Source organism: Phodopus roborovskii, unplaced genomic scaffold (assembly GCF_943737965.1).
Source record: "Phodopus roborovskii unplaced genomic scaffold, PHOROB, whole genome shotgun sequence".
In the NCBI taxonomy this organism is placed as follows: Eukaryota; Metazoa; Chordata; class Mammalia; order Rodentia; family Cricetidae; genus Phodopus; species Phodopus roborovskii.
Genome location: NW_026125444.1, coordinates 10,568,312 through 10,596,207, shown reverse-complemented (window position 1 = coordinate 10,596,207; position 27,896 = coordinate 10,568,312). Strand labels below are relative to the sequence as shown.

Genomic DNA, 27,896 nt, shown 5'->3' with positions numbered 1-27,896 from the left:
TTTCAGCACAACCCTACTGCCAGGCTGTGGCTCAGTGGCTTATTACATCCATTAGAACCTGACTTCTGCTACTGACATGTCAGCTGCAGAGAAGACAGGGTGTGTGGAAAGCACCTAACAGTGCCTGCACTCAGTTCGCGCAGTGGATATCGAACACATGATGGGAGTTTATGGTTTCAAAAGCAGTTAGACATATGGAGATACATTTGCATAGTCTCCATTCCCAAAGAATGAGAAAGAAGGACATAAGCTAACATACATAACAAGCCATGCCAAGGTACATTAAAAATCAAGCAAAACAAAAGTAGATGGTGGTCAGACTAGGAGTCTGTTAACTGCATAGAGGATCTGTGGCTTGAATCTGGTTAATTTCACATTGAAATTTTACATTAGGCTAGCAGACCTTGTGCCAGCCTGTGGGCCTGGTGATACAGGGTCATGCTCCCCTATACTGCTCAGCTGCATGTTTAAGTATCATATAACCTTGTGGTTACCTGTTGCTCAGCACATACTGTGTAGTGCCTCCCTTCCTTTTGCTTGTAGGACAGCCTTGTCTATTTTCTTCTCATTGCATTAGCCACACAAAGACCAAGGAGATAGGATGCAGCATACAGCACAGCTCAGTTTTATCTTCTGTGGTATTGTGATCAGGTTTTGTTGAGAATCAAATGAAATAGCTACAATTCAGTTCAATGAATATTGGCTCTTTCTCACTAATGTTTGGGCTGGTTTTGTCTTCCTCCTTGGAAATTAGACCTATAGGACAGTGTTGCTTTATTTATGTGTACAAGGCATACTACTGATGACACTATGTAAGTTCATCAGTTGCTCTTCCAACACCTGACTGTTCATGCTACTATCCCTTTAAATTTTATTATTTATTCATTGAGTGTCATACATGTATATAAACTATTTTGATCATTTCACCTTAACTCCCCTCCTCCAACTCCTTCAAGACCCCCTTTCATTCCAGCTCCCAACTCCCAACTTCATCTCCTCTTGTGTGAGAGAGTGTGTCATGAGAGAGAGAGAGAGAGAGAGAGAGAGAGAGAGAGAGAGAGAGAGAGAAAGAGAGAGAGAGTCCCACAAAGTCCAGAATTACTGTGGCCCAAATGGGCATGGGTTGAAGCCATCCTCTGGAGCGTAGTCAGCATTTCAGGAGTCACACCTCTGATGAAAACTGGCTTTCCCTTTCCCAGAAGCCACCGACTGTCAATCGACCCTCAGCTAGGAGTGGGAATGGCATCTTGTGAGATCCTTACCAAACTCTTCGTGCCGTTACTTCTCTGTTATTGACCAGTAGCGATTTTACATATGAGTTTCCAATTGTTTTGCCTTTAGATTGTCATAATGGAAGTGCAAGGTTTGAAGTCGGTGGCGCCTAATCGGATTGTCTACTGCACAATGGAGGTGGAAGGGGGAGAAAAACTGCAGACGGACCAGGCGGAAGCTTCAAGGCCACAGTAAGCTCGGAAAAAAAAAAAAGGCATTTCATTTCATCCAAAGAAATGTATCTTATACAGTAGTATACCTAGGACCTGAAACCGTTTGGCTAGCTCTGTCTAAACTGGGTTGGGATAACTGCACATTTCTCTTTTTATGTTACATATTTTTAATTAAGATGTAATTGCATCATTCTCCCTTCCCTTCCCCCCTCCGACCTCTCCCATGTCTCCCAACTTCTGCTCCTTCCATGTCCCCACTGCCGCTGCCCCTCAGATTGATGTGAAGCTGACCACTATGCAGCCAAACCTTTGTTTCTAAATCATGGACTGCTGAGTTGGTACCAGTGTTGTTTGGGAACCTGTGTAGGATAGTGAAATTGTGCTGTGGTAGCTTCCCCTTTCCTGTGATTCTCTAGTATGCACATTGAGAAGATGTTCTGCACTGAAGCGTGCAGTGATCCAGGGAGTAAACATACAAAAATCAGAAATGATAAAACTGTCATACTGTATTTCAAACTTTGAAAATGACTTTAATGAAGCTGTGGATATATTGTTTTCACCTGATTTAGCTTTGGGAAGCTTCACCATCTCTGGTAGAAATTGCCTCTCTGGACACATGGATTTCCTTGGGAAGGGGAAATAGAAGAGATCGCCTGAGTGGACTGGGGACCAGTGGGGATAGGAACGTGAGGGATCTAGTTGGGGGTGGGTAGAGAGGGATAGTACTCCCACAAATCTGCAAGGATGACCCCCATCTAAGACTCCTATCAATAGTGGATGTATAGTCTGAACTGGCCATCTCCTATAATCAGATTAGTAGTGTCTGCAGTTGTTATCAGAAAGCCTGCAGCCAGTAACTGATGGAAACACATGCAGAAACCCACAGCCAAACATTAGGCCAAGCTCTGGAAATCCTGCAGAAGGGGGGAAGAATTAATAGGAGACAGAGGGGCCAAGGAAGGACATCACAGGAAAACCCACAGAAACAACTAGCCTGACTCATACGAAATCAGTCTGAACCAACAACCACGGGGCCTACATGGGAACGGCCTAAGCCGTTCTGTCACATGTGTGTGACAGTTGTGTGGCTTGGTCCATTTGTGGAACTCCCTGGGGTTGTCCCTAATGCTTTTACTGGCTCTTGAGACACTATTCCTCATACTGGATGGTCTTACCCAGCCATAATACAAGGGGAGGTGCTTAGTCTTACTGTAACTTTATATGCCATGCTTTGTAGATACCCTTGGGAGGCCTGCCCTTTTCTGAACAGAAACAGAGATGGTGGGTGGGGATTGGGAGGACATGAGGGAAGGAAAACTGCAGTCAGGATGTAAAATAATTAATTAAAAAAAAAGAGAGAACCATCAAACAAAAATTCTCTCTAGCCTGATGCCCTGAGGGAGTCAGATGTCCATTTGAACCTGCTTTTAGAACATACCTATTTTCTTTCTTGCCTGATGTCAATGGACGCCTTGGTCATCCAGGAAACTTCTGTTGAGATCCTTGAGATCCTGGCCAGCACTGGTTAGGCACTGAAGATGAAATGAACAAGAATCACATTGCTTTCGAGCAGGAACTCTGGCAAGAGATCCAGAGGGTAAAGTGTTATGATCAGAGATTGAAAACAGAGAAGTATGGTGTCCAGAGGCAGCCCTGCAGACTCCACATCCTTCCACCCTTTGCCTGCCACTGCCCAGCCTTTCATTCCCTCCACACTGTCCACTCCACCTCCATTTCATATATGAGTTAAATGTGGTGCTAGGTCATGTTCTCTTCCCAGATCATGTTCTCTCTCTTTCTCTCTCTTTTTTTTTTCTTACCAAATAATTATTACTGCTTGTTGGTTATGGAGCCATCATCCACTGCTGGAGTAAGGGCAACTTACAGAAAGTGTTTGGTAAAAATTTGTGCCACTATTCTAGCGATGGGTATGCATTACCAGTCTGGTCATTATTGTAGCATTCAGAGTTCTCAACGAGGTGATGACTCTTCTCCCACAGCAACCTACATAGCACCTCCTGCCATAACGACGTGTCCAGGTATCATCCTCACTGCCCTGTGCCAGTGATTCTCAACCTTCCTATGCTGCAACCCTTTAGTACAGTTCCTTGTATTGTGGTGACCCCCAGCCATAACATTATTTTCATTTCTACTTCATTAACTGCAACTCTGTTACTGCCATGAATTGTAATGCTAATGTGTGATATGCAGAATATCTGGGATGTGGCTGCAAAGGGGTTGTGACCTTCAGGGTCTGTGCCCTGTGGCCCCAGTATTTGGTATATTCAGCAATAGAGTCTTACCTTAATATTCTAGAGGAGAACCAAGAGAAACGATGTTTTCCTATATTGTTTTGGAAGTCTCTAAGTCCGCTCTGACCAACAGCTATAAGGCCTGGCATTAGGCTTTATGTCTGATGTCCAGCTGTCCATGGAAATCATTATCCCTTCCACTCTCTCCCATCTCCCATGTAGGCTAACTCCTACGTAATACGTAATTTTAGAAATATTATAAATTAACTTTTATCTTATTTTCTTTTTTAAGTTTAGATTTTTAAGTTTAGTTTATTTTCTAAGTTTGTTTATTTTCACAATATTTCCATGTAGAAAATTTGGCTTTGATTTACATTCTTATTAATTTATGTAAGTTAAAAATGTAAATTAATCTTTATGCATGATTTTAGCATTATCTCTGTGTATCTCTCTAGTGTGCTTTCATTTCATTTGTTATGGTGCTTTTGGGCAGTAGAAAAGGTTCTTTCATTAGTAAATAAAGTCAATGGCAGAAGCTTCTTAGATTCAGGAAATGAAAACCCTAAGTTGCACACAGTCCAGTGGCTGATGTAACTGAAATCTTGTCCAGTCAATACAGTGCACTTGAATTCTTGAGTTCTTTTCTGCTGCATACGTTTGTTTATTTAAACTGCTCTACTACTCCTTGAGGCTTTGATAGAGTCAGCTGTCCTAAGAGTTCTCATTGCCTTTTCTATTTTTTAATATAATCTCCTTAAACGGTTTTATATGATTGCAATGTATACTGCACATGTGTGTGCGTGTGCGCGTGCGCGCGCGCACACACACACACACACACACACACACACACACACACACTAAGTATATTGTTTCTCAACTTAAATGACAGGTACTAAAATTTTCAATTACATCATTTTACTGTGTCTTAAAACATAGTGTGAAAAGATTTGCCACACCCACTTGTAGTCTGTCACACATCAGGATGGAGGATAAAGAATGGAATCATAAAATGTTTATTCTGTATAGATGGCTTTTACTTAGTTAGAATGGTGTCTACAAAATCTTACATTCAACTTATTTACATAATTCTATAACACTAATATTTTTCACACAAAAAAGAGGTTTTATGATTTTTTTGCTCATTAAATCTCTAACATATTCATAATATAGTTATAAAAGTATTCTGATAGGGAACTTATTAATGAATATTTTAGTCCATTAAATTTGTTCTCTATCAGAGAGAAAATATGACAGTAAGAACTTAGTACTCTTTTAGACTACTCTTCACAAACAAATTTGACCAAAATAGCCTTTGTGATTTGCTATGGACACTGAGTAACTTTTAGAGCAAATTAAAAAATGTGAATGCATGGCCGTTTCCCTGGGGCAGATAACCTTAAACACATTGCCTGGGTGCTAACCAACTGCAGCTTGTCAGCACAATTACTTTAATCCCAAACTCATCTTGCACAACAGGAAAGAGATTCATCTCGTCCATCATCATTCTACATTATGCCTCAGACACGTTTTCTAAATTTTTATTGCTTCAACAGTTTGTGCTTTGTTGGAGATCAATTCATCCTTCTGTCTGATACTAATTAAAGTGCCTTATTTAGTCCATATTTCCAATAAACCCAATCAGAAACTTTAGCCATTGCCTGTTTCATTCCTGTAGTTCAGAAGTCTTGCCGGTAATTAGGGAGAAATAGTAAAGCAGTTTGGTGTAGTCAGAGTATAGAACTTGAGGTCCAATGAAAATAATATTGACAGATAAGTTTAAAGGATTGGTGAAGATAAAATCTAATTTGGTAAAGTGTTGCCTTTGTATTAATGTTTTGATATACAGAAGAGGAGAAGAGAAGGAACATTTGACTCCCTAGGGATGAGATACAAGAATGTTTTTGATATAGCTTTAAAGCATTTTACCGTTTCCTCTTACGTTAATCTGAGGTTTAGCCCATACCATAGAAGTACCTGAAGGAAATAGAGGGAGAGAAAGTAAGGACAAGTGAGGACAGGATATTTGTTAGACTTGTGTAATGGACACAGATTTCCTGATGGTCTGTGCCTCTGAAGACAATGGTAAACCTCCTGAGTGCTTGCACACCCCTGGAGGCTATGATCTCACAGGCAGGGGCTGCATAGGACTGGGTAATTTGGAAATAATGGCAATGAAATTATTTCAACTGAACAGAAAAAAAACTAATGGAGTGAAAGCTAACTTCTTACATTTTAAATGTATAATTTAGTATGATAATAATGAAACAGTATAGTAATAATGAACTAAATGTTGGTTACATTCATTTGTTAAGACAAAACAACCAGGCAGATAGAGATGGTGATACACATCTGGAATTTTGGTATTTGGAAAGCTGAGGCAGAAGGACAGCAATTTTGAAGCTGGACTGGACTATATCTAAAGACTTTCAAAACCCAACCCCTAGTAAACCCGCTGTGTCATCTTAGTCATGTAGAGCTGTTTGATTAGACTACTGGTTCTCTGTTTCCTATCTCCCTAGAGGAGGGAGATAATAGAACAAGAAGAAACAAGGAAAATTGATGTCATACCATTAGAGAAATATATTTATAGATGCTAGACAGAATGATGAGAAGTATAGTTTGCTTCAGATACACATTTATGTAAACAATATTTAACCTGAATTTTTATTATCTGTGCAACTATATGATTGTCAAAGCAATAGAATATTGCAGCAACAAATATAGTTTCTCAGGATGACACAAGGACTAGGGCAGGTGTCTATAGGATTAAATATAAAGATCACATACAAACTAAAATAGAATATGTTTCCTAGAGTTATATTCTTTTCCAATTTATTAATATTTGAGGTATAATTTATTTGACAATACTTACAGATTGGAAATAGAATGTGTTACATTTTATATAAGACATCAAAAATTACTGATTTTTGACAAATCAAATGGAAAGCACTTGAACTACATGCAGTTCTTTTTCTCTTCTCATTTCCATCACTAACAACGTGACAGTTTGTTTGCTCTTATTAAAGTCTCTAAAAGGGACATTTCATTAAGATTGATGCCGGAGACACAGAGCAAAATGGAGCCCAAGAGACAAACATTGACCCAAAACAGGCATTAAGTGCATTGAGAATGTATTTGTAAGTAAACAAAGTTGACCTGGGAGTCTTGATAATTGAAAACATGATCAAATGTGAATTTAGAATGTTAATGTTGCAGACTGTAGCCAGGGAGCACACCTAAGTTCCAGTGGAAAACAGCAGTGACATTTGGAGCATGTGTCTCCTTAGAGTTTCTTAACACTTTAGCATTAGGCTTACAGTTTGCCAATAACTCCCATCCCGCACTTACCTCTTTTTTTTCTTATTTTACATATTGTTCCCAGTTCCCTCTTCCTCCCATGCCCCCCCCGACTCCCCCATTCCCTCCCACCACCATCCCCCACCCTCCCCTCCACACACCCCTGCCCCCATACTCCACAGGGAGGGTGATTCCTTCCAGGAGGGATCATCAAAATCTGTCAAGTCATTTGGAGTAGGGACTAGGCCCTCCCTCCTGCCTCTAGGCTAAAGGAGTATCCCTCCATGGGGAATGTGCTCCTAAAGTCCTTTTGGGCACCAGGGATACCTCCTGGTTCCACTGTCAGAGGTCCCTTCGACTGCTCAGATCTTCTGAGACCCACATTCAGGGAGGCCTGAGTCTAACCTATGCTGGTTTCACAGCTATCAGTCTGGGAGGGGGGGGTCCATGAGCTGCCCCTTGTTCAGGTCAGCTGTCTGTGGGTTTCTGTAGCTTGGTCTTGACCTCTTATCACTCCTTCCTCTCTACAGCTGGCAATCTCTTGTAACTCTTACTGTTTCATTTCATTAGGGCAACATTTCATTCACTTCATTGTATCAGCTACTACCTTTGACAGTGCATGAGTAGGTCATGGCTTGTCGTCATTTGTTATCCAACTGTCCTCTGAGATTAAGATTCTCCTTCATATGGCATCTGCATATGTACTAGATACCAAGTCTTTCCTGGCCTCTTTCAAAGGTGTCTAATGGCGGTGAGCATCAGAATCTTCCTGCCAGTTTAAGGATAATCTACTTCTCTCTCTCTCTCTCTCTCTCTCTCTCTCTCTCTCTCTCTCTCTCTCTCTCTCTCTCTCTCTCTTCCTTCCTCCCCCTCTCTCTGTCCTTTCCAATCCACCCAGAAATTTACAATAGGGAAACGACATTACAATTTTATCTTTTCATTCTTTCCTTTGAGGGAGCATTAAGAGGGATTGCCTGCCTGCTTGCTTGCCAGCCTGCTTGCTTCCTTAATTCCTATATTCTAAGCTGTCGTTGAACTCACTGTGTAGCCAAGGATGAGACTAAAGTTCTTGTCATCCTGCCTCAACCTCCTAAGTGCTAAAGTTAGAGACATGTACCTCCACACTCAGATTGTATGGAGTTGGGGATTGAACCAAGGACATCCTGTGCTATATAGGCCAGCTACCGAGTGAGCTACATCCCCATCCTGCTTCCTTTTCCTGTTTATCCACACAGTTCTACAAGGTTTCACTATGGTTTGGGTTGAAAAGAAATGGGGAAATGTGTTTCTCTATATATGCTCTTCTTATTTGTCTCTTGTTGGCGGGACCTTCTTTTATCTGTATTGCAGATCTCTTTTTTTATAACTTAATTTATTGATTCTTTGGGAATTTCACACCAATCCTTCTTACCTCTCAGTTCCTCCATATCCACCCCTCACCCCTACAGTGTGCCCTCCACAAAATACTTAAAAACAAAACAAACAAAGAACTGTGTCACACCTCTGTCTTGCAACACCTCTTCATTTGTCATAGCAACATTGGGAGCTACAATGTGTCACATGGTATGGTATATCCTTTTGTCCAATCAGCACCACCCACATAATGTTCATTGCAAAGATTCATTGGTCTGCTCCAAGGCCCATGACGCCATCATCACTGGGCCTTCACTGAAATGCCTTTCAGTTATCCTGCTGTTGCCCTGAGTCATAGAGATCATGTGGCTCTGATTCTGCAGGACCAGTCCCTTCATGTGCTCCAGCAGGTCACAGATGGAGTAGATGTTAGGGTGTGCCAACCCAAGGTCCAGGACGTTGGCCTACATGATAGCTGAGCTGGTCAGTCCAGGGAAATGGGACCACCTTCCTCAGTCAAGAGGCACAGCCAGATCTCCTAGGCCCACACCACCAGGGTCAGTCCTTTCAGATCCTAGTGAGGGACGGGGCCATCTCTCCCAAAGTGCAGGGTCAGGCCTGCAGCAATGTCCAGAAAGGAACAGGGCCAGCCATTTCAGGACCAGTAAGGAGTGGGCTGGCTCAGCACGGCCCTTGGACTTCAACATGCACAGTTCCCATGACTCCTGTAGTAACACAGTCCTTGGACATCATCACAGACCTTAACTGCAACAGGAACACAAACCCAGACATGGCTCTTGGCAACAGCTTGAACCCCAATGTCAAGATGTCACTATGGCCCTGGTGGCAACACATGCCACCAAGGTCAGTATGGCTCAAATGACAGTAAGGTCCTTAGACACTAATATGGTCTCAGGAGATTGACCAGACCCCAGGCATCTGCACAGCCCTTGGTAATATTAGGAGTCATGGACATGGCTGCTGCAGGGTAGTCCAGATCTTTGATGAATCTCACCCCTCCACGTTTTCTAGGTCTTATGCTGTTGTCACATCCCTGGTAGAATGATGCATCCCAGAGCTGCTGTCATCACTTTCCCACAGGGATACTGGACTTAATATATAACCCAATATATTCTTTTTATGGTTGAACTTCCTCTACTGAATAGAGAGACAAAAAATGGGAAGCTCCTTGAAGACAAGTCTGTAAATTATACCACTGAGTTCTGCTCTTGCACTAACACAGTAAGAGATCCCAGCAGGTGCTCTAGTCTTCTACATAACAGCATTTCCACAGCCAGATGAACAGTGTGTTTCCTGTCAGAGTGTGCCTCCTAGGAATGACAGAAGTGTCACCAATATGACTACCCCTACATATGAACTGAATAATTTCAGCCCCAATAGACGTGATAAAATGGACAGGAGAATGTGTCGTAGAAATTCTTTGTCCCAGCTGGTCCCGCCACCCTTCAGCCCCAAGTGAACACACAGCTGTTGGCCAATGACTAGGGCTTCTTATCGGATAGCTCTTTCTTAATTATTAACCCATTTTTATCAATCTATGTATTTCCACAAGGCTGTGCCTTACCAAGTAATGCTCCAGCATGTTGTTACTCTTTTTGCAGCATGGAGACTCTTCTGGTGGGCCCTCTCTGTTTTCCTTTCCCAGAATGAATTTGCCTAGTCCTAGCCCATTGTATCTTCCTGCCTCATTGGCCAGACAGAGTTTTTATTCATCAACCAATAAGAGAAACATATATTCAGAAAGGTTTCCCCCATCAACCATGCACAACTCTTAACCCCTATATTGTCTATATAAGAACAACAGCAAAGTAAGGAATTCTCAGATGAGAGAAATAGTCTTCCCCAAAGAACACACCAGTTGGATGTCCGATACCAAATGGTCAGCCCTGAAGTCATATATACAAGTCTACCAGTTGGTCTTTGTCTTCTTTCCTACCCCAGATTCATATATTTATAGTCATTCCATGAAAAACATTCTCTTCAAGAAATCAGTTCTTTTCTTGTGTGTGTTCAATTAGGCTTGAATTATATAACCACTTTTGGACATTTGCCACTCTGGCTGAGACAGTTTTTTTCTAAACTGAAATGGTGAAGACTTCTGGATAAACAAGACAGTTTGTTTCCTAGGAATAATTCAGCCCAAGGCTGGTGTTAGCAGAATTGACCCTCTGACTCCATGAGTATTCCCTGCTACCACACTTCTGTCTAGGAAAGGACCTGTAACCTGCAAAGCTCATTCTCAGCCTCCTTTACAATTATTCTTTACTTGCTTTCCAAAATAAAGCTATCCCTCTCTGCCAACTTCTTCCTTCTGTGTTGCTTTTTCCCCAGAATGGAAAAGCCTACAGGGCAATAATCTAACGGGAAATATTACTGCTGATTTTGAGGATGCAGTTGGCTTATGATCCAATCAGTCCTCTTGCAAATGAGATGTCTTCCACTACTTTGTTTTCAACTGAGCTGATGGATTTATTCAGGCCTTTACCTGATAAATAATTGAAAGCTAGATTTTGTCTGTTAATCACTATGTGCCTTGGAGACATTTAAATAGAAAGTAAACAAATTGATGGGCATTATTATCATAATACTCCCATGCATTAATTTTCTTAGTCAGGCTGAACCCTGACTCCCTCTAGCATTAAAACTGGGCAACAATGGGCACAGCAGTTCAGGAAACAATGCATAGGCTGTTTTATGGACATGTGTGTTTAAGAAGTGAATTTACACTTTATCATTTACACTGAAGACCTTGAGTGCTAGTAATCCTTAGAATAACTGTACTCAGAAGTTTTAGGACAAGGAAATCCTGGTTAGAGCAAATAACCATTTTCTTATGCATAAATTTGACACAGATAAATAGCATCCCCATCAAAGTGTGCTCACTCATTGATACAGATTATGATCAAATTCTAAGTCTCTTGAGAAATAAAATCAAAGTAGCAGTTCCAGGAAAAGGGAGTACTGCTGTCTGTTTTTGTTATCATTCTACTGGTCCACTGTAAGTGGAAAGTGGCATAGTCACTGTGCTGAAAGCATTAGATATCATGGATTCTGCTTAAGAGGAATATCATGGTTTTTATGTGAAATGCCAGTGTTTAAAATGTACCAGAAATCCTCCCCTTGCAACTTTTTAGAGCAAAATTTCTAAATGTCTACCTACAAAGGTGTGAAGAAGAGGTTATGTCACTTTGTAGAAGGATTGAAGGCTTTTCTAAGAGCTGCTGTATCCTGAAGTCAGAACTAAGCTTTGAGGTCAGGAGTCTGTGATTCATATATAGCCAGAGGAAAATCACGTATAGCCAGAGGGCTGCCTTCCCTCTCAGCACAGTCCCACAACCCCAGGGAGCTGCCTGCGTCCCCACAGTGCTGTGGTACAGATCAGAGCGATCTGTGGGGTCAGGGAAAACATATCGAGTGGGATACACACACACACACACACTCACACATATGCACCTATATACACACATATGCATATACATACACACACACATGCGCATGCGCACACACACACACACACACACACACACACACACACACACACACACACACACACACACACAAATAATGTTTAGAACACTCCAGGCAGAGAAGTACAGTTCTTAGTAATTTTGCCATCATCCTCTGAAGATTTCAGAAATGAAGAAGATGATGAGGAAGCATAAAGCCATTTGAAAAAATTGTTGTGGTTTGTTAAATAAGTATATGTTTGAAGAAGTGTCAAAGGCTATAATTGTTAAAGAATAAATACATGGGTAGCAGTTAAGGAAGTAAATAATCTTTAAAGGAATTCAGTTGTCGATGGTGGTAAATACTTGGGTGTGCTCTCCCCATCTCCTCAGTGGCACACACATAATTATATAATGAATGTCATAGTTGGTTTAGTTTTGCCTGTTGTCACCAATGCTGCTAACATCAGGTCTTATGTCTTACATTACATCTTATATCTGAGCATTTTGCTGTTGGCAACCATTGTAGACTCTCGGGTGTTTTCACTCCTTCATTTTCCATATGCAGGAGAACATGTGGCAAGAGAATTGTCTCATAATCTCGAGACAGTGATTTTAGGGTTATTGTGGTGGGCATTTATCAGGATAACATTGGGCTTCCGGTGAATAGTCAAATATACCAGAGTAAATCCTAGCATTGACTCCGATTAGCCCTGGTATCATGAATTACTATTAAGGCTGTTTCCTCACTGGTAAAATGGAGACAGTGGTATCTGTTGGAAGGAATGTTTTGTGGATCAAAGTTTATATATTAGGAATTCTCAGCTCTACTGCTATGCCTTTACCCCCATCTATATTCTTTATTCTGTTAACCTTTGTTTGATTTGTTTCCTTGTGTTTGCCTCTACTCAAGTGTTTATGTTTCTCCTGTCTTTAATCTTTTTCTGTCCAGGAGTTCTAGATGCTGGGGGAATGGGGTGTACTAACCTTAATGAAATGTTGAGCGCTGTTGAGGGCATCAGGCATTATTTTATGAAGCAAAGTGTGCTTTTGTCTTCTGAGTCCTGTCTGGAATTTTTGGCCTGAATATTTGTATTGTTGTCTGACATTTATTCAGTAAGCACCTTTTTTTTTATGATTTGAGAGTTAATTTCCATCAAATGGATGTGGTTTTCACCATGAATAATGCCCTGTGTCAGTTAGGATGGGAAAGTATCCTTTGGCTGTCATATATTCACTATCAACACAGGTTTTGTTTCTCATTTGAAGTCATAGAAGATTTATATCCGTTCTGGTAAAACTCAGCTGTCAAAAGATCTCTAGCTCTCTGTTGTAAATGTTGGCAGAAACCTTGCAACTGTATCTCCCATGTTGGCATTGTGTTAATATATAATGTTCAGGGCACTCAACTGTTACATATTTTGGAGCTGTGGACCTGAAATGCAGCAGGGGACTTTGTAGGCACTGAGGGCATGGATCCGCAGAAGAAAGGCTGGTCAAATAACAAATGCAACTTTGTATTATCTGGATCCTTTGAAGAAAATCTGGACAAGTTTGTAAAGACACCTTGGAATCTTATTGGTCATTTTCCTATTGTAATGATGCACCTGAGATTTGGCAATATCTAAATAAAAGAGATTTATTGAGCTCAGTTTTTGGAGGCTCAGCATTCAAACTTCATTATTCTAGTTCTGAATCCCCTCTACCATCACTGCATCATATGCCCATGTCCAGCATCATGGCAGGATCATCTGTGGGATGGAGAGGTCACATGGTGAAACAGAATGTCAGAGAAGGACTGGGGAAGGACAAAGAAAGCTTGCTTCTTAGTAACAAGCCACTGGTGCAGTGTAGCCAGGATGTCTTCAGAGTGACACCATTGCCTTACTCTCAATAGCTTCTCCTCCCCAAGGTTGCCACACAGAGGACTACAATCTTCACACTAACCCAGGAAGCAGCTGAAGACCAAGGGCAGACCATATTCATGCCAGACCAAGCTGCTCACAATCTGTTCATGGGGAGAAGGAGGCATAGGACACTGTTGGCTGAAGAGCCAAAGGAGACAGGAACCTAAAATGCCATGCTTCCTTATTCCTCTCTACTTAAACTTGAGTGCCCAGCCCTTCCCTGGTCCCTCTCTACCCACAAATTCTGATCAATGCTTTAAGACAAGTTTGACTTCGAAGAGGTTGAACTAAGAATCCACTTTTATGTTTTGGATATTTTACTTTCATATGTTTCTGCATGTGTATGTGCATTTATGTGTATGTATATAGGGACACGCATGTAGACTTTCAAGTTATGTGGAAGTCAGATATCATTTCCCAAGAATCATCCACATTGTTTCTTTTTGTTTGTTTGTTTGTTTTTTGAAACTAGCTTTCTCACTGGACTGGAGCTCACCAAGTAGGTTAAGTTGTTTGGTGATAAGTTCTGGGCATCAGCCACTCTCTGCCTCCTCAGAACTGAAATTCAAGTTGTGTACCACAAAGCCCACATTTTTGTGTGTTGGTTCTGAGGGTCCAATGCAGGTCTTGATACTTACAAAGCAAGCACTTTACCAACTGAGAACTGTCCACTTCCTAGAACACCTATTATCATTCACACTTTTCTTTACCATTTACCACTAATACACTATTTTAAATTCCAGATTTTATATTCAGTCTAACAGCATGTGTGGCTACACAGAAAGTTTATCTTTTAATGCCTGTACGTGCACACATGCATGCATACATTATATAGTGCTTTTTATTTAGGTGATTATATGGTATATCATGATAGTGAAGGGTTGAAGAAATGACTCAGCCACTAAGAGAATATGATGCTCTTGCAGAAGATACCAGCTTGTTTCCTAGCTCTCTCACAGGCAGCTCATAGCCTTGTATCTCCAGCTCCAGGTGTCTGTAGGTACCTACACTCACATGTATTAACCCCCCCGCCCCCCCCCCGCACAACACACACACACATAAATGTCATTTAAGATAAAACCAAATATTTGCAAATTAAGTTTATTTTTATATGTTTACTCTATGCCATTTATCTCATATATCCAAATGGACTTTCTTTTCTTCCCCTTACTTTGATCATAATTCTGATCTGTGTTTTATCTAATTATGTGCAGAAACATTCAGCTCAAACCACCTTAGACACCTTTGCCTCACTGAAGCATTTTTGTGAATATGTCTGTTACATTACTTTTTCCTTGTATTTTTAATATTATTTTTGATATCCAGTCATTTAGTAAGGTTAGTTTTGAGTCGATTATTTTTAAATCAGTATATTTAAAACAACCATAACTTAGAAGCATTCCTCTCTGGGAGTTTTCAGATACATCATCTGACACAGGCCACCTTCTCGGGTAGGGTAAGATGCAGATAGGCTTCCCTTTTCTGTGCAATTTGACAAAAAAAAAAAAAAACAAATTATTAAATACAAGAACCCTATTACCTCAACTAAGTAATTTTTCATTGGTTTAAGGAAAGACTATGTTTATGTAGGTTCTAAGGGATTGTTTTCACGCTAACACATTCTCTTCTCTCCTATATGTGTGTGTTCAGGAGAGTGTACACTCTAAAGACATTCTGCAAAGCTCTGGGTATAATGTGATTTAACAGTTTGGAAAGACACACGTCCTCAATTATTTTGACTTCTAAGAGAACTTCATTGGTTGCAAACCATCAAAGAAAATGCACTGTTATTAAATGTGGCAAAAGAAATAGAAATGGAGACTTAGTGGACTCCTAAACGACTATTGACTATCGCTTTCACATTCCTGGCTCAGACTTCCTTGTTACATAAAATGCAAGATGGCTTTGGTTGGCAACAACTTGAAATCTTTTGGCTTATAAAATAGCACAATTTTACCTGGAGCAAGTCTGTGAGCTTCTCACTGTGTTCCGATGTTTAATTTTCCTCTTTTGCCATAATATAACTTTGCTGGCAGATGGCAATGTTTGGATTTTATTGGCTTTGGCAAATTCTCATAAGAATTCTCAAAATTTTTAATATTTTGCATGTGAGAATATTACAGATTTTCTACCAGTCTGCCAAAGTGACAGAAATGAAGTTGACTATAGATTTCTAATCTCATTCCCTTTGTTGCTTCATTTTTAAATGGGATGTCTCAGAGAAAAAGATTAAACAAAATTTACCAGTCATGGATGTAATTTAAAGGCCCCAAACACTTAGCCCATCGTTTACTAGTCAAGAAGGGAGCACCCAGTGTTTTGTGCTTAGTAGCCAAGCGTCAACCTCAACATCAACATTAAACAGCTGTACCTAAGGTTCCAAAATGAGGTGCCTAGTTGGGCAGTGTTTTGAGTCACATGATTCTCTGGTTCTTTCAGTCCAAATACTGGTTCTAAGAAAGCCAGATGAACCCAGCATCTAGACATTGGGTTAGAACTCTGCTCACAAAACAGGCAGACCAGACGTTTTCCCAAATTCAACTTTCAACAACCTGGTGTCGTGTGGTTTATCGTACTCTACTGTCAATGAGGGCTGTGCTAAGTGCCTACCCTACTAACCATGCGACGAATTAATTCCTAATCAGATTTAGAGTTGGAGGGGCCTGACTGCTGCTGCTGCAAACTCATTAAAAATTGCAGGAGTGACATTATATTTGGAAAACCTAGAGCAGGTTTTTGGACCTCATGCGATTAGTCACTTTTCTGATGAGAAGTACTGACAGATGGACTTGTTACCCTCATCATCAGACAGATTGGTGATTACATTAAAATTTCATCATTAGTGTTTTCTTGGGCATATCTGTGAATGCTTCATGGCTCTCTTTTTCAGAGAAGGTCCCCAGCATAGCTAGTGACCTTTGCTGTGTTCCTGCAGGTGGTGAGATCTTTAGAAAGAAGAGGCTTGCTTACACCAAGCTGAGCTTGACTCTGCTGCGTTTACACCATGGGGCTGCTCTTTCTGGTCACAAAGAGGCTGGTTCCTTTACTTAGCTACTGTGTGTGCTGTTGTGGTTTGGTGTCGTTCCCCACCCCACCCCCGTGTCCATCCGTCCGTCCATCCGTCCGTCGTCCCCCCACACCCCCACCCCTGCTCAATCATGTTGCTTTCTGGTTGTCTGATCATTTTCTTAAAAGTGGTCAATATAATAAACATCTTTAAATAGCCCAGAATTTTATAAAATCACTTATGTTAATTAAGATGTATTACAAGGAAGATAATTAATATCATCGTGGAATACTTATCCATATGGCATAGATGAGCAATACTTTCATCATAATTATTCTCTTCTATTTAATAGGAAATGGGTATAGCTTGTTCTGTATTACTTTGCCATGTATTTTATATTGTACATAGCATGTCTATTTTGAAAGAAATTTTTATAAAGAACCAATACTTATAAAAGATTACAAAATTACAAAGAAATAGCCTTTGGGTGTAGAAGGAAACTTTGTGATCGCCAAAATATCTCTCTCTCTCTCTCTCTCTCTCTCTTTGTTTTTTGTTTTTTGTTTGTTTGTTTGAAACCTAGATTACTAACAGAGAGCATGCCTTCTCTCTTGGTACCTTCAAACCCTTTAAATTCATCACATTCAACCCTTAAAAAAAGACTCTAAAGATAATCTTCCTGTTTTTCTCTACTGTATGAATAAGTGGTATTTCATTTCTGCCTGTACAAGCATCCTAGCTAGAAACTCGGGTGATTCTAATTTCTCTTTCCTGATCCCTATGTCTGAAGCCTGCAGATTCCAGCATGTTGCTATCAAGCAAATCTGTATCTCACTGTATTTATCATTGTGGAAACTTTGCACCTCACTTTGGGCCTCCCTAGGTTTATTCTATGAAGCTCTGTTTGACCCCAGCCTCCATTCTTGTTTGCATTTCATTGCAGGTTCTAAAACACACACCTGATTATGTTACACACTCCCTCCTCAGCATTGACTTCCTTTTGTCTCTTGGGTGACCTCTGGATGAAAGCCTCACCAGGGCCTGACTACTGCCTTCCTCCAACCTACCTGTTCTTTTCCAACTTAGATTCTTACCCCTTGGCTTGTCAGCAGGAGTATAGTTTCCTTATAATGGGAAGAATTCTTGCCAGTTGCAATGGCCCCCTGCATGACAGCCTGTTTAGCTCTCCTGACTTCTGGACCACCCACACTTTTAAATGCCCACAGTAGGAGTTTGGAAAGAAGACTCGTGTCCTGGCCCAGGGCTGTCAGCCTGTCATTTTGTATCAACCATCAAAGGCAGCCTTGTAGAGTGTTCTTCCTGTGAGGTTTTCTTAAGCCCCTTAATCCTGTAACACTGTATCTCCTCAGTCCCTGGAATTGTCACCATCTCTGATTGTTGTGTCACTTCCCTTTTCCTCAAAGCCTGTGAGCTCTTTGAAGACAGAGTCCAGCTCTGGTCTAGTCTCTGGGTCACTGAGAAGTCTCCTTCTGATGAATCACTTGACTCCCCCATTGGCAAACAATAGTACTATCTTGAGTCTGTCAGGAGAGTACCAATGGGGGGGGGGGGAATAGATGTGCACATAAAACCATTGTTCTACTCTTGCTACCATCATTTGTGCATGACAAAGGTAAGCTGGAACATTCTAAATGTGCTTGACAGCAGCCAGTAACTAGGTCTTACCATCTCAACCCACTACCCAGCTAAACATAGTCTGCTAAGTTACGTCATGCAGACTACTTTCCAGGGCATGAATTTTCTTCCACACATTCTAAATAATACAACGTTATATCCTATCTTACCCATGTGGAACATTATTACAGCAGCAAAAGCAGTGTAAGTTAGACAAACTCCATTGCAATTCGCATGAATGTTCTTGGTGTGTGTGGAGGGGGGGGGGCACTTCCTAAATGTAAGATGGAATCTTAACATTGCTAAAGCTATTGTAATAGCATTTTAAATAGGGTACAGTGTCCAAAACAAACATCTTTGAAACATACATAGGATTTTTTATTTAACCAAAACTACAACTGTGTGGGTTTACACTTGAAAATTTTCCACCTACATAGCTTGCTTTTCAGTGTAGTTTATGTAAATAAGTACTAACAAGCATTAGCTAAACCTCTCTTATCAGTCTAGGAAGGAGGAGATTATACTTTCAAAGCGGATCAATACCACCAAACCTGATACTCAATTTCAAGCCCTGCAAACACATACAGTATTTGTGGTCAAAGGGCACAAATGGAGTTTTGTTAGGAAAATGTGTCATTTACGCATTATACCTGTTCTGGCTAGGCTTTTGAGGGGTTTCGTTTTACTTTGTTTTCTCAACTCGACACAAGCTAGAGTCATTTGAGAATAGGGGAAATTCAATTAATAAAACAGTGGAGACCACGAGATTGGCCTGTAGGCAAGGTTGTGGGACATTTTCTTAAGTAGTGATTGATATGATATAGCCTGCCCATGTGAGTGTTGCCACTCTGGAGTGATGGGCCTGGATGGTGTAAGAAAATAGGCTGAGAAAGCCATAGGGTAAGAAAGTAAGCTGTGTTCCTCTGTGGCAATTGTTCCAGGTCCTGCCCTGAGTTCTCTGGATGATGGCTTACAACCCTTTCTTCCTTAAATTGCTTTTAGTCATGGTATTTATCACAACAGTAGAAAATCTAAATAAAACTTTGTCTTCTTCTTTCCTTCCATTCCTCCCAGTTCCCTCCTACCCTTCCCCTCTAGATCAAGTCCTCATGTTTCTTTTCAGGGTGGGGGGCGGGGGAGAGCAGTCCTTCCAGGGATATTCAGAGAACATGTCCTAACAAAATGCAATGTGACTGGGTACATGGCAACCCAGTAGGAGGAAAAGGATCCCAAGGGCAGGCAAAAGAGTCAGAGATAATTCCCACTCCCACTGTTAGGAGTCCCATAAGAGCATCCAGCTATACAACTACAACGTATATGCAAAGAACCTAGCTCAAATCCATACAGGGCCAATGTCTGCTGCTTAAGTTTCTCTGAGCCCCTATGGGTCCTGCTTAGTTAATTCAGAGGTTCATGTTCTTTTAATGTCCTTGACCCCTCTGGCTCTGACATTCCATCCTTACCCTCTTCGGTGGGGTTCCACTGGCTCTCCCTAGTGTTTGGCTGTAAATTTTTGCATCTGCTCTGGTTGGTTTCTGATTGACACCCCTCTGATGACAATTAAGCTAGGCACCAATGTATGAGTCCAGCAGAGTATCATTAGGACTTTTTCAAAAAGATGTTAAAAGATTCTGTGTCTTCCTTTGCCACAAGTTCAGTAAACTTCCTTGGAAAAATACAACAATATCTTTAGACTAACTAAATTAGATCAAGCAAGTTGCAGTTTTTGACTCATCCAAAGTTATGAATATATGAAACACATTTGATTGACTAATTTTCATACAAGTATTAATTCACAATATTAAAAAGGAAACTGTGTTTTAATCTCCTAAGCGTCATTTCAATAGGAAGTTAAAGTTTATAACTCTACTTGGGGCATGTGGGAGGTAGGAACAAGAGGATCAAGAGTTCACACTAAACATTTCAACTTCTTAGGGAGGCGGGGCCAGTCTGGGTATCAGCCCTATCCCATAAACCAAACAAAGGTATTATTTGGTTTTTGCGACTTTGCCTAAAGTTTTGTATTCATATTTATTTGTTTTGAACTTTGAGCAAGACTTCTTGATGAATAAAAATGTAAAATAGAAGAGATTCATCCCTAGAGAAAGCCATAACTCCTGAAGAAACAGATACTATGATATGACCTTAAAAAGTGAACCCTAGAAGTCACGTGAAAAAAAATTCAAATCGATTTCTAAAGCACCAAAACACTAAAAAATAATTTTAAGTTTTCGAAACGTTTATTTTTTCTATATTTTTTTATTTTATTTAATTTTATATAACAAAGTCCAATTAAATGAAAACAAACATTTATACACAATTTTGGGAATTTGGGCGTCGTTCTTTCCAAGCTACTTCCTGCTGGTAAGGGGCACTGTCTTGGGGGGATTCGAAGAAGATTCAGATATCCTGGCTGTAGTCAAAACCTTTAATTTTTAAAAATTTTACTGGGTTATTTTAAAAGTATATTACTTGTTGGAAAAGTGCTTAGAAAAATTTGCTTAGAGAAAAGTACCCTTCTTCATAGTTGACCTAGGACAGAGGCTGGGCCAGAAGTAAATGGTCTTGGGTAAATGCTTTTTAAATATGTAAAATAATTTTATGTGTCAACTGTTACAGTTCTAATGTGTAGATATTCACTTAAGTCATGAAATCTTTACAAACCACTCTAAATATTCTAACACCATATTGGATTTTAATTAAATCTAATTACATTTAGTTAAATCTAACTCATGTTTTAAAATGTAGACTAGTTTGGAGCCAACTATTATCTCTTATTAAGAACCTTACCTCCCTTGAGCTAATTACATTATCCATAAAGAAATGTGAGTCTGAAAACATGAAGTGTTGTTGCATGCTTTGTGTTTATGTGACAGTCTCATTTGGAGAGATTGCATGTCTAGTCTGTGCAATTTTCCAGTGTGGCAGTCATTTAATGAGAACGGCTCCTGACTTGACATGATTCCTGTTCTGTGTTTAGCACAGTTAAGCACACTGTCAAGAAATCTTAGGCTTCCAAGAGTTACATCCCTCTTCCTGCCGTCTTCTTCTCCTGTCTGTAATGATACAAATTTATGGTGATTTTGTTTTGTTTTCTTTCCGATAGTTAAACAATACTACCTTTTGTCGTTGACTACTGAAGTTTCCACTTGCATGTAGTTATTGTATGCGCTGGGCCTAGTAATGAATCAGATTAACTGCATCTTAAGATCAGTGGCAGCTATCTTGTTACATGGTTGAATTAAGTGTGTTTCTGCTTACTGTAAAACTTAAGTTTCTGAAATTTGACATGTCCCACACCCTATACTCCCAACTATATCCTGACCTCCTTCCTCATAAGACAATCTGCCAAATAATTTTGACATGTTTGAGATGACCTGCCAAGTTCCTATGTAGCTAAATTTCCCCCTGGAAATCCTCAACCCTTGAGATCCCTATTGTTTTACAGTTTGGGGTAGTATAAAAACCCCACTTCTATGTTTGGGGCTGACCTCTAAAATCCCCTCAAAACATTTAAGGAGAGGCAGTCACTGGACTGGCTATATTGTGCACATATGATAAAACTTGCTATAAATTTGGCTAATTGGATGCTGTCCTTTACTCTCATTCGGTAGGATTAATGCTAGGTTATTCTGTTCCATTTTCTTGTATATTGATTCACAGTCTCTATAAACTGATTAGAACATGGTGTATGTGGTCATTCATTATTCGTTCATGCAACAAATTATTGAGATCTACTCTGTGCCATGTACCCTACTAGGTTTGAAATGATCACTAATGTTAGATGGTTAAAAAAAAAAAGGTACAGTATGAAACAGCTAGTAAAACTAAATACTAATAACATGATTACAAACTGGGTAGCTGCTTTGAAAAGAATATATTCTTTTCCTTTTTTTAACTTTATTTTCTTATCCCAGTTCCCTCTTGCTCCCATCCTCCCATGATCCTCACAGACCCCCCCCATAGCATCCCCCATCAACTCTTCAGGGAGGGTGAGGCCTTCCATAAGGGATCATCAAAGTCTGTCAAGTCATTTGGGGTAGGGCCTAAGCCCTTCCCTGTGTCTCTAGGCTAAGGGAGTATGCCTCCATGGGGAATGTGTTCCCAAAGTTCTTTCGTGCACCAGGGACACATCTTTGTTCCACTGTCGGAGGTCCCCTAGGCTGCCCAGGCCTAACAACTGAGACCCATGTTCAGGGGGTCTGGTTAGGTCCTATGCTGTTTCCAAACTATCAGTCTGGGGTCCATGAGCTCCCCCTTGTTCAGGTCAGCTGTCTCTGTGGGGCTCTGTTGTCTGATCTTGATCCCTTTGCTCATTACTTCTCCCTCTCTGCAACTGGATTCCAAGAGCTCGGCTCAGTCCTTAGCTGACGGGTGTCTGCTTCTGCTTCCATCAGCTGCTGGATGAAGGCTCTCGAATGGCATGAAGGTAGTTATCAATCTCATTATAGGGGAAGAACATACATTCTATGCAAATGTCTAACCAGAATGCATTCAGAGTCTCATCCTGTGGAGCAGGTGGAGATGGTTAGAGTCTTTCTGAAAGAGGAAGTAACCTTGGTGCCCTGAGGAGGACAAGGAGTGAACCAGGCAGGCAGCAGGAAGGAGCAAGCATCTGCAGGTGAAGAGAGGCAAGAGTTGATGTTCTGTGGACAGTGTTTGTGGACAGCTGAGCATGGAGGCAGGGCACATCCATTGTGTCTTGCTTTCCTTTCCCCATGGACTCCACTGAGAATACGGGGGAGGGTTTTTTGTTGTTGTTTGTTTTTAATAAATACAGATTTCCATAGGATTTCTCAGAGCTCTCAGTTCTGGGGGAAAGGAAAGAACCGCTGGGGCTTAGTGACAAAGAGCCATTCATGAAGGACATTTGTGCACAAAGCAGCCGCTCTCTGCTCCCTTGCCACAGGATGGAAGTTGATTGTCAGGGACTGGTTACCCCAGTTTGAAGTTAAATAAAGGCCATTCTAGAGTTTTCTGATCTTGCTTCCCCAGTTACTTGGCTCTGTTTTACCATGTAACTTTGCCCTGGCTTATCTCTGTGGAGTATCAGTTCCTTAGAATCCTTTCTTAGGTTCCCCCTTTCAGATTGCTTAGTCACTGCAGTCTGTGTTCCCTTCTGGATTTAGCTTCAAGTTGTACCTTCATGAATTAGCCTTTTTGTTTAGCTGTAGCCATGCTACCTGTCTTGATCCTGCACTCATTCACTCATTCTGTAGATTTAACCGTCACCTCCGCCTTATTAAGTACAAGTTGTTGTTGTTGTTGTTGTTGTTGTTGATGATGATGTTGAAGTAGCCTACTACTTCAGGGTTAGTGAAATGAATAAAAAAATAAAACCTCACCTCTGAGAACATCAGCAAAAAGATGATTAAGAGCCTGAATTGGGAATCTGAAGAAAGCTAAATGTAACTCTAGATTTCCCAGTGGCATGGTCCACATACATGGATAAATTATGTGTCTTCTGAAGTTGAAAAAGTACAATCTTGTACATTTTCAAAGTGACTTGAGACTGTAGGAGCATGTGGATATATTAAAGCCTTATCGGTAAGACCTCATCAGGTACACAGATGAAACAAAGTCTGTGACTCTCTCATCTGGAACCCATAAAGAGGTGGAGCCCTGGTAGTATGATGCCAGTGACAGCCCTGACATCTGAATCCCCTGTGTTTATGCCAGGGGACTCATAAGCAAAGAATGCCCAGTTTCCTTATGGGCTTCTTTAACTCAAATTGGTCCCTGCTATTGACACAGCCCACTGGAATTGCCCTCTGCCTGTCTTCCCTTTTGTCCATCTGGACCTGCTGTCCATCCATCCACCTGTTCTGCCTGGAACTGGTCCCATCTCTTTGCCTGCACAATAATGACCTATGCTGCAGCATCCGCAGCATACTAAGCAGCATCAGTGGTAGCCCTCTCAGCTGACCCTCAGCAGGTTTGTTACCTCAGATTCCTTGTCATTTCTATATCTTTTCCCTCTTTGAACCCTTTACAAATAATGCTAAGCTGATGGGAGATGTCATTCTGTAAATATGTTTCTCATACTGGTTAATGAATAAAGCCCTGTTGGCCAATAGGAAAGGAAGATAGGAGGGACTAGGAGACAAGGAGGAAAGAGGAAGTAGTAAGGAGGAGTCAAGATGGAGAGACTGGGGAGACAAGATGCCAGCGGGCTCTCCGGTGGAAATACATAGATTAACAGCAATGGGTTAATACTTAAGACAGAGCTAGTGGATAAAAGACTAGTACCTGGCCAACAGCATTATATCTAATAGAGAGTCTCTGTGTGTTAATTGGGGCTGGCGCGGCAGCGGGACAAGACCAGCGGCAGGCAGAAAAACCTTACTCCTTACACTAAGCAATTTTACTCTGCCTGGAGCCCACGATGTTTGTAGAACCAATAGACTTCTGTTGTTCTCATGCTACCACTTACAGTTGGAACTTCTCATTATTTCAACCAAATATATTTATCACTTAAAAAGGGGGTGTGGTAAAAGTTGTGTTGTCTCAGGGAGACACTAAGCAGATACTCAAAGGAAATGTGTAAGTGCTTCATCCAGCTCTGCCCCCTTTAAACAGCTTATGTTGCTGTTCAAAAAGCAGAACCTGCCAGTTAGTTGTCTTTGGAGCAACTGAAAGAGCTCAGGAGTGTTTGCTTTTACTGACAGCCTTTGACAAGAAGACATGACTTTAAGTCTTTGAGGTAAGGAAATGCAAATACTTGGCAACACATTTGCACACTCTCCTATTACTGCTCCCAAACAGTATTAGCTCACTTTACCCTTGTCAGCTCAGATCTGAGTTGTTGGAAGGCATCTGATGAAACAAACTAGTAGCTTATGGACACTATGACTTGCTACTGGGAAGAGCCCTAGTGATTATTTAGAGAAAGTTATAACCTAACCTAATTTAGAGTCTATTTTGTTTTGTAGAATTTAGAAAAATATGCTTAGGAATATATAAGTATATTCATATATACATGCAACAACAACTAGTGAAAAAAGAAGCCATGAATTTGAAGGAGAGTGGGTAGGAATGTATGGGAGGGTTTGGAGAGAGGAAATGGAAGGGAACCATGTTGTAATCATAATATCAAAAATAGCATAATGGAATAATTTTAAAGAGAAGAAGATACTATGTATATTATATTGCATTTGTAGGGATTTCTTTTCTTCAGTTCATATATTATAGCTAGCTTTTACAAACACTCAAAATTAGAATAACCAAGATGATTCTTGCAAGATGAAGGTGAGGGAATAATAAGAAAACACTGTTAAAGTTCTGTAGGTGGCTCACTCTCACAAGGTATTATGTTTGCCTGTATGCTATTTTTTAGTATAAGATTTATTCTGAAACATATACGTGTGTATTTATATATAAATTATATAAACATTATATATATATTTACGTTTTAATTGATTTCTCATATATATCCATTCTTAGAAGTATCTTCCTATATGTAAACTCTTAAAAGCCATAGTCTTCATCTCATAAGAAGTTATACTTTTTCGCATATTGTCTTGACCAAGTAAAACTATAATACACGATGTGACAGATTGTCTCTTTAAAATTAGATGCTTCAAGCTAATGTTTAGAACTACCCTGCTATGAGGATGAGTAAGGAAAATGCTTGTAAGAGATTACATCTTCTATCTTTCCTGGTGTTATGCTAACGCACTTGCCAGACTTTCCCAGAGGAAAATGATACAAGTGGAAATGATGTCTCCATGCTGGATACGGGGGTTTAATGGCATGAATACTTCATAAGAGAAATACAGACATTAGAAGACAATTTTATCCTATTATTCTGAGGCTTTAGCAATCTTGAGAGCAACAGAATAGGAGCTATCGCCTTTAAGGGAAGGAAAAAAAATTTCTGAGCCTGTAAGGAGAGAATGAGGCCTGTAGGACTTTTCGTCTCTTTTGAAAGCAATCGTTACCCACCCTGACCATCCCCCAATCATTTTCTGCATCCCAAATATGAGATAGAATTCAGAATTTTTTTCACCATTTGCCCTGTTTGAAGAAATAGCTTTGAATTGTCTTTCCACCCTTATGAAACGTCTTCATCTGTTTTGCAAGACACTTCAAGAGCCTACAGTGGTAATACTTAAATAATATTTTCTAGTTCTATTAAAAATCTTTAATCATATCAACATTTTAAATGTTTTTAAATGAAGGCCTTCTATTTTTGTTGACCGTTTTATCTTACATTTAATTGGGCTGGCTTGCTTGCAGTTTCAGAGGTTCAATCTATTATCATTATGACAGGGAGCATGGCAGCATGAAGGGAGATGTACTCCTCGGGCTGATAGTCCTACACCTTGCAGGCAACAGGAAGTCAGCTGACCATTACACTGAGGGAAGCCTGAGCAAAAGAGACCTCAAAGCTCAACCCCACAGTGACACACTGCCTCCAACAAGGCCACACCTCCTAATAGTGCCATTTACTTTGAGTGCCATTTTCTTTCTAAGTTCCATAGTCCCTCTGCCCCACCCAGTAAATGTTCATTGATCTGGTTCAAGGCCTCCAGCACACCATCATCACTGGCTCCCTTCTGAAACTCCCCTCAGACATCCTGCTGTTTCCTAAAGCCATGAAGATCCTGCAGTTATCACTTTACTGGACCAGTCCCTTCACACACCCCAGCAGGTCACAGGAAGGGTAGCCAATCCAAGGTTCAGGATGTGGGTGGGCATGGCAGCAGAAGTACTCCAGGTCACTGTGACCCACCCCCTGGGGTGAGGGACAGAGCCAGCTCTAAATGAAGACTTTGAATTGGTTGCAAATGTACATTAAGATTAAAAATAATCCTCAGTGTATAATCCTCTTACTGGTTCCAGATTATTCTTTTATTGGATCTTTCTCTTTCTATCCCTACTTCTAATTCTTCTCTCATTCCCATGCCCTCTTCATACCCTTCCCTCCCCTTCTTCTGCCCTTCCCTTCTCTTCCCTTCCCTCCCCTCCCATCCTTTCCCTTCTCTTCTATCTCTGTGGCATTCTTTGCCGTCAGCCAATCTCTCTCATTGTAGTGTTTAATTTTTGTCTAGATTTTAATGTCTCCATTTAATGAAACTTATTAAAATTGCAATGTTCTAAACTACCATTTTTCAGTAGATATCATTTGGTAAAGGCAACAGAGATAAAAATCATAGTACTGCCATAAACATACTAGTAGCTCTAGTACACATTCTGCCTGTATCTTGTATGTGAAAAGTGTTGTGCACTTGCATTAATTAAATGAATGTTAGAATGTTAAATGAGTGTTAAAATTAGTTACCTTTATGACTGCCTATGTTCTATGAATAATATATTCTATGAAACTTTTTTTTTTTTGACTAAGGGTAGACCAGTTATCCTTTTGCAACTTAAAGTTTACATCCAAGCCTAGAATATCTCTGAACTCTACCCTGTTTAGCCTTGTCTCAAATGACTATGCTCTTTTGTGGTTACAGGTTAGTATAATGGCTATTATTTTAAAAAATTATCTTTTCCCACACACATGCTTATGTGATACTGTTCAGAACAAT

The 27,896-nt window shown here is 40.5% G+C and overlaps 1 protein-coding gene across 8 annotated transcripts in view; it reads left to right on the top strand.

Annotated features, from left to right (window-relative positions):
* The window catches only part of Cadps2 (calcium dependent secretion activator 2), a 481,095-nt gene that overhangs the window by 221,308 nt on the left and 231,891 nt on the right, over window positions 1-27,896 (top strand). For all 8 annotated transcript variants that reach the window (XM_051175754.1, XM_051175752.1, XM_051175755.1 and 5 more), the window contains exon 6: window positions 1,342-1,463. In XM_051175754.1, coding sequence (XP_051031711.1) covers window positions 1,342-1,463 — 122 coding nt within the window. The remainder of the gene's footprint in view (window positions 1-1,341; window positions 1,464-27,896) is intronic.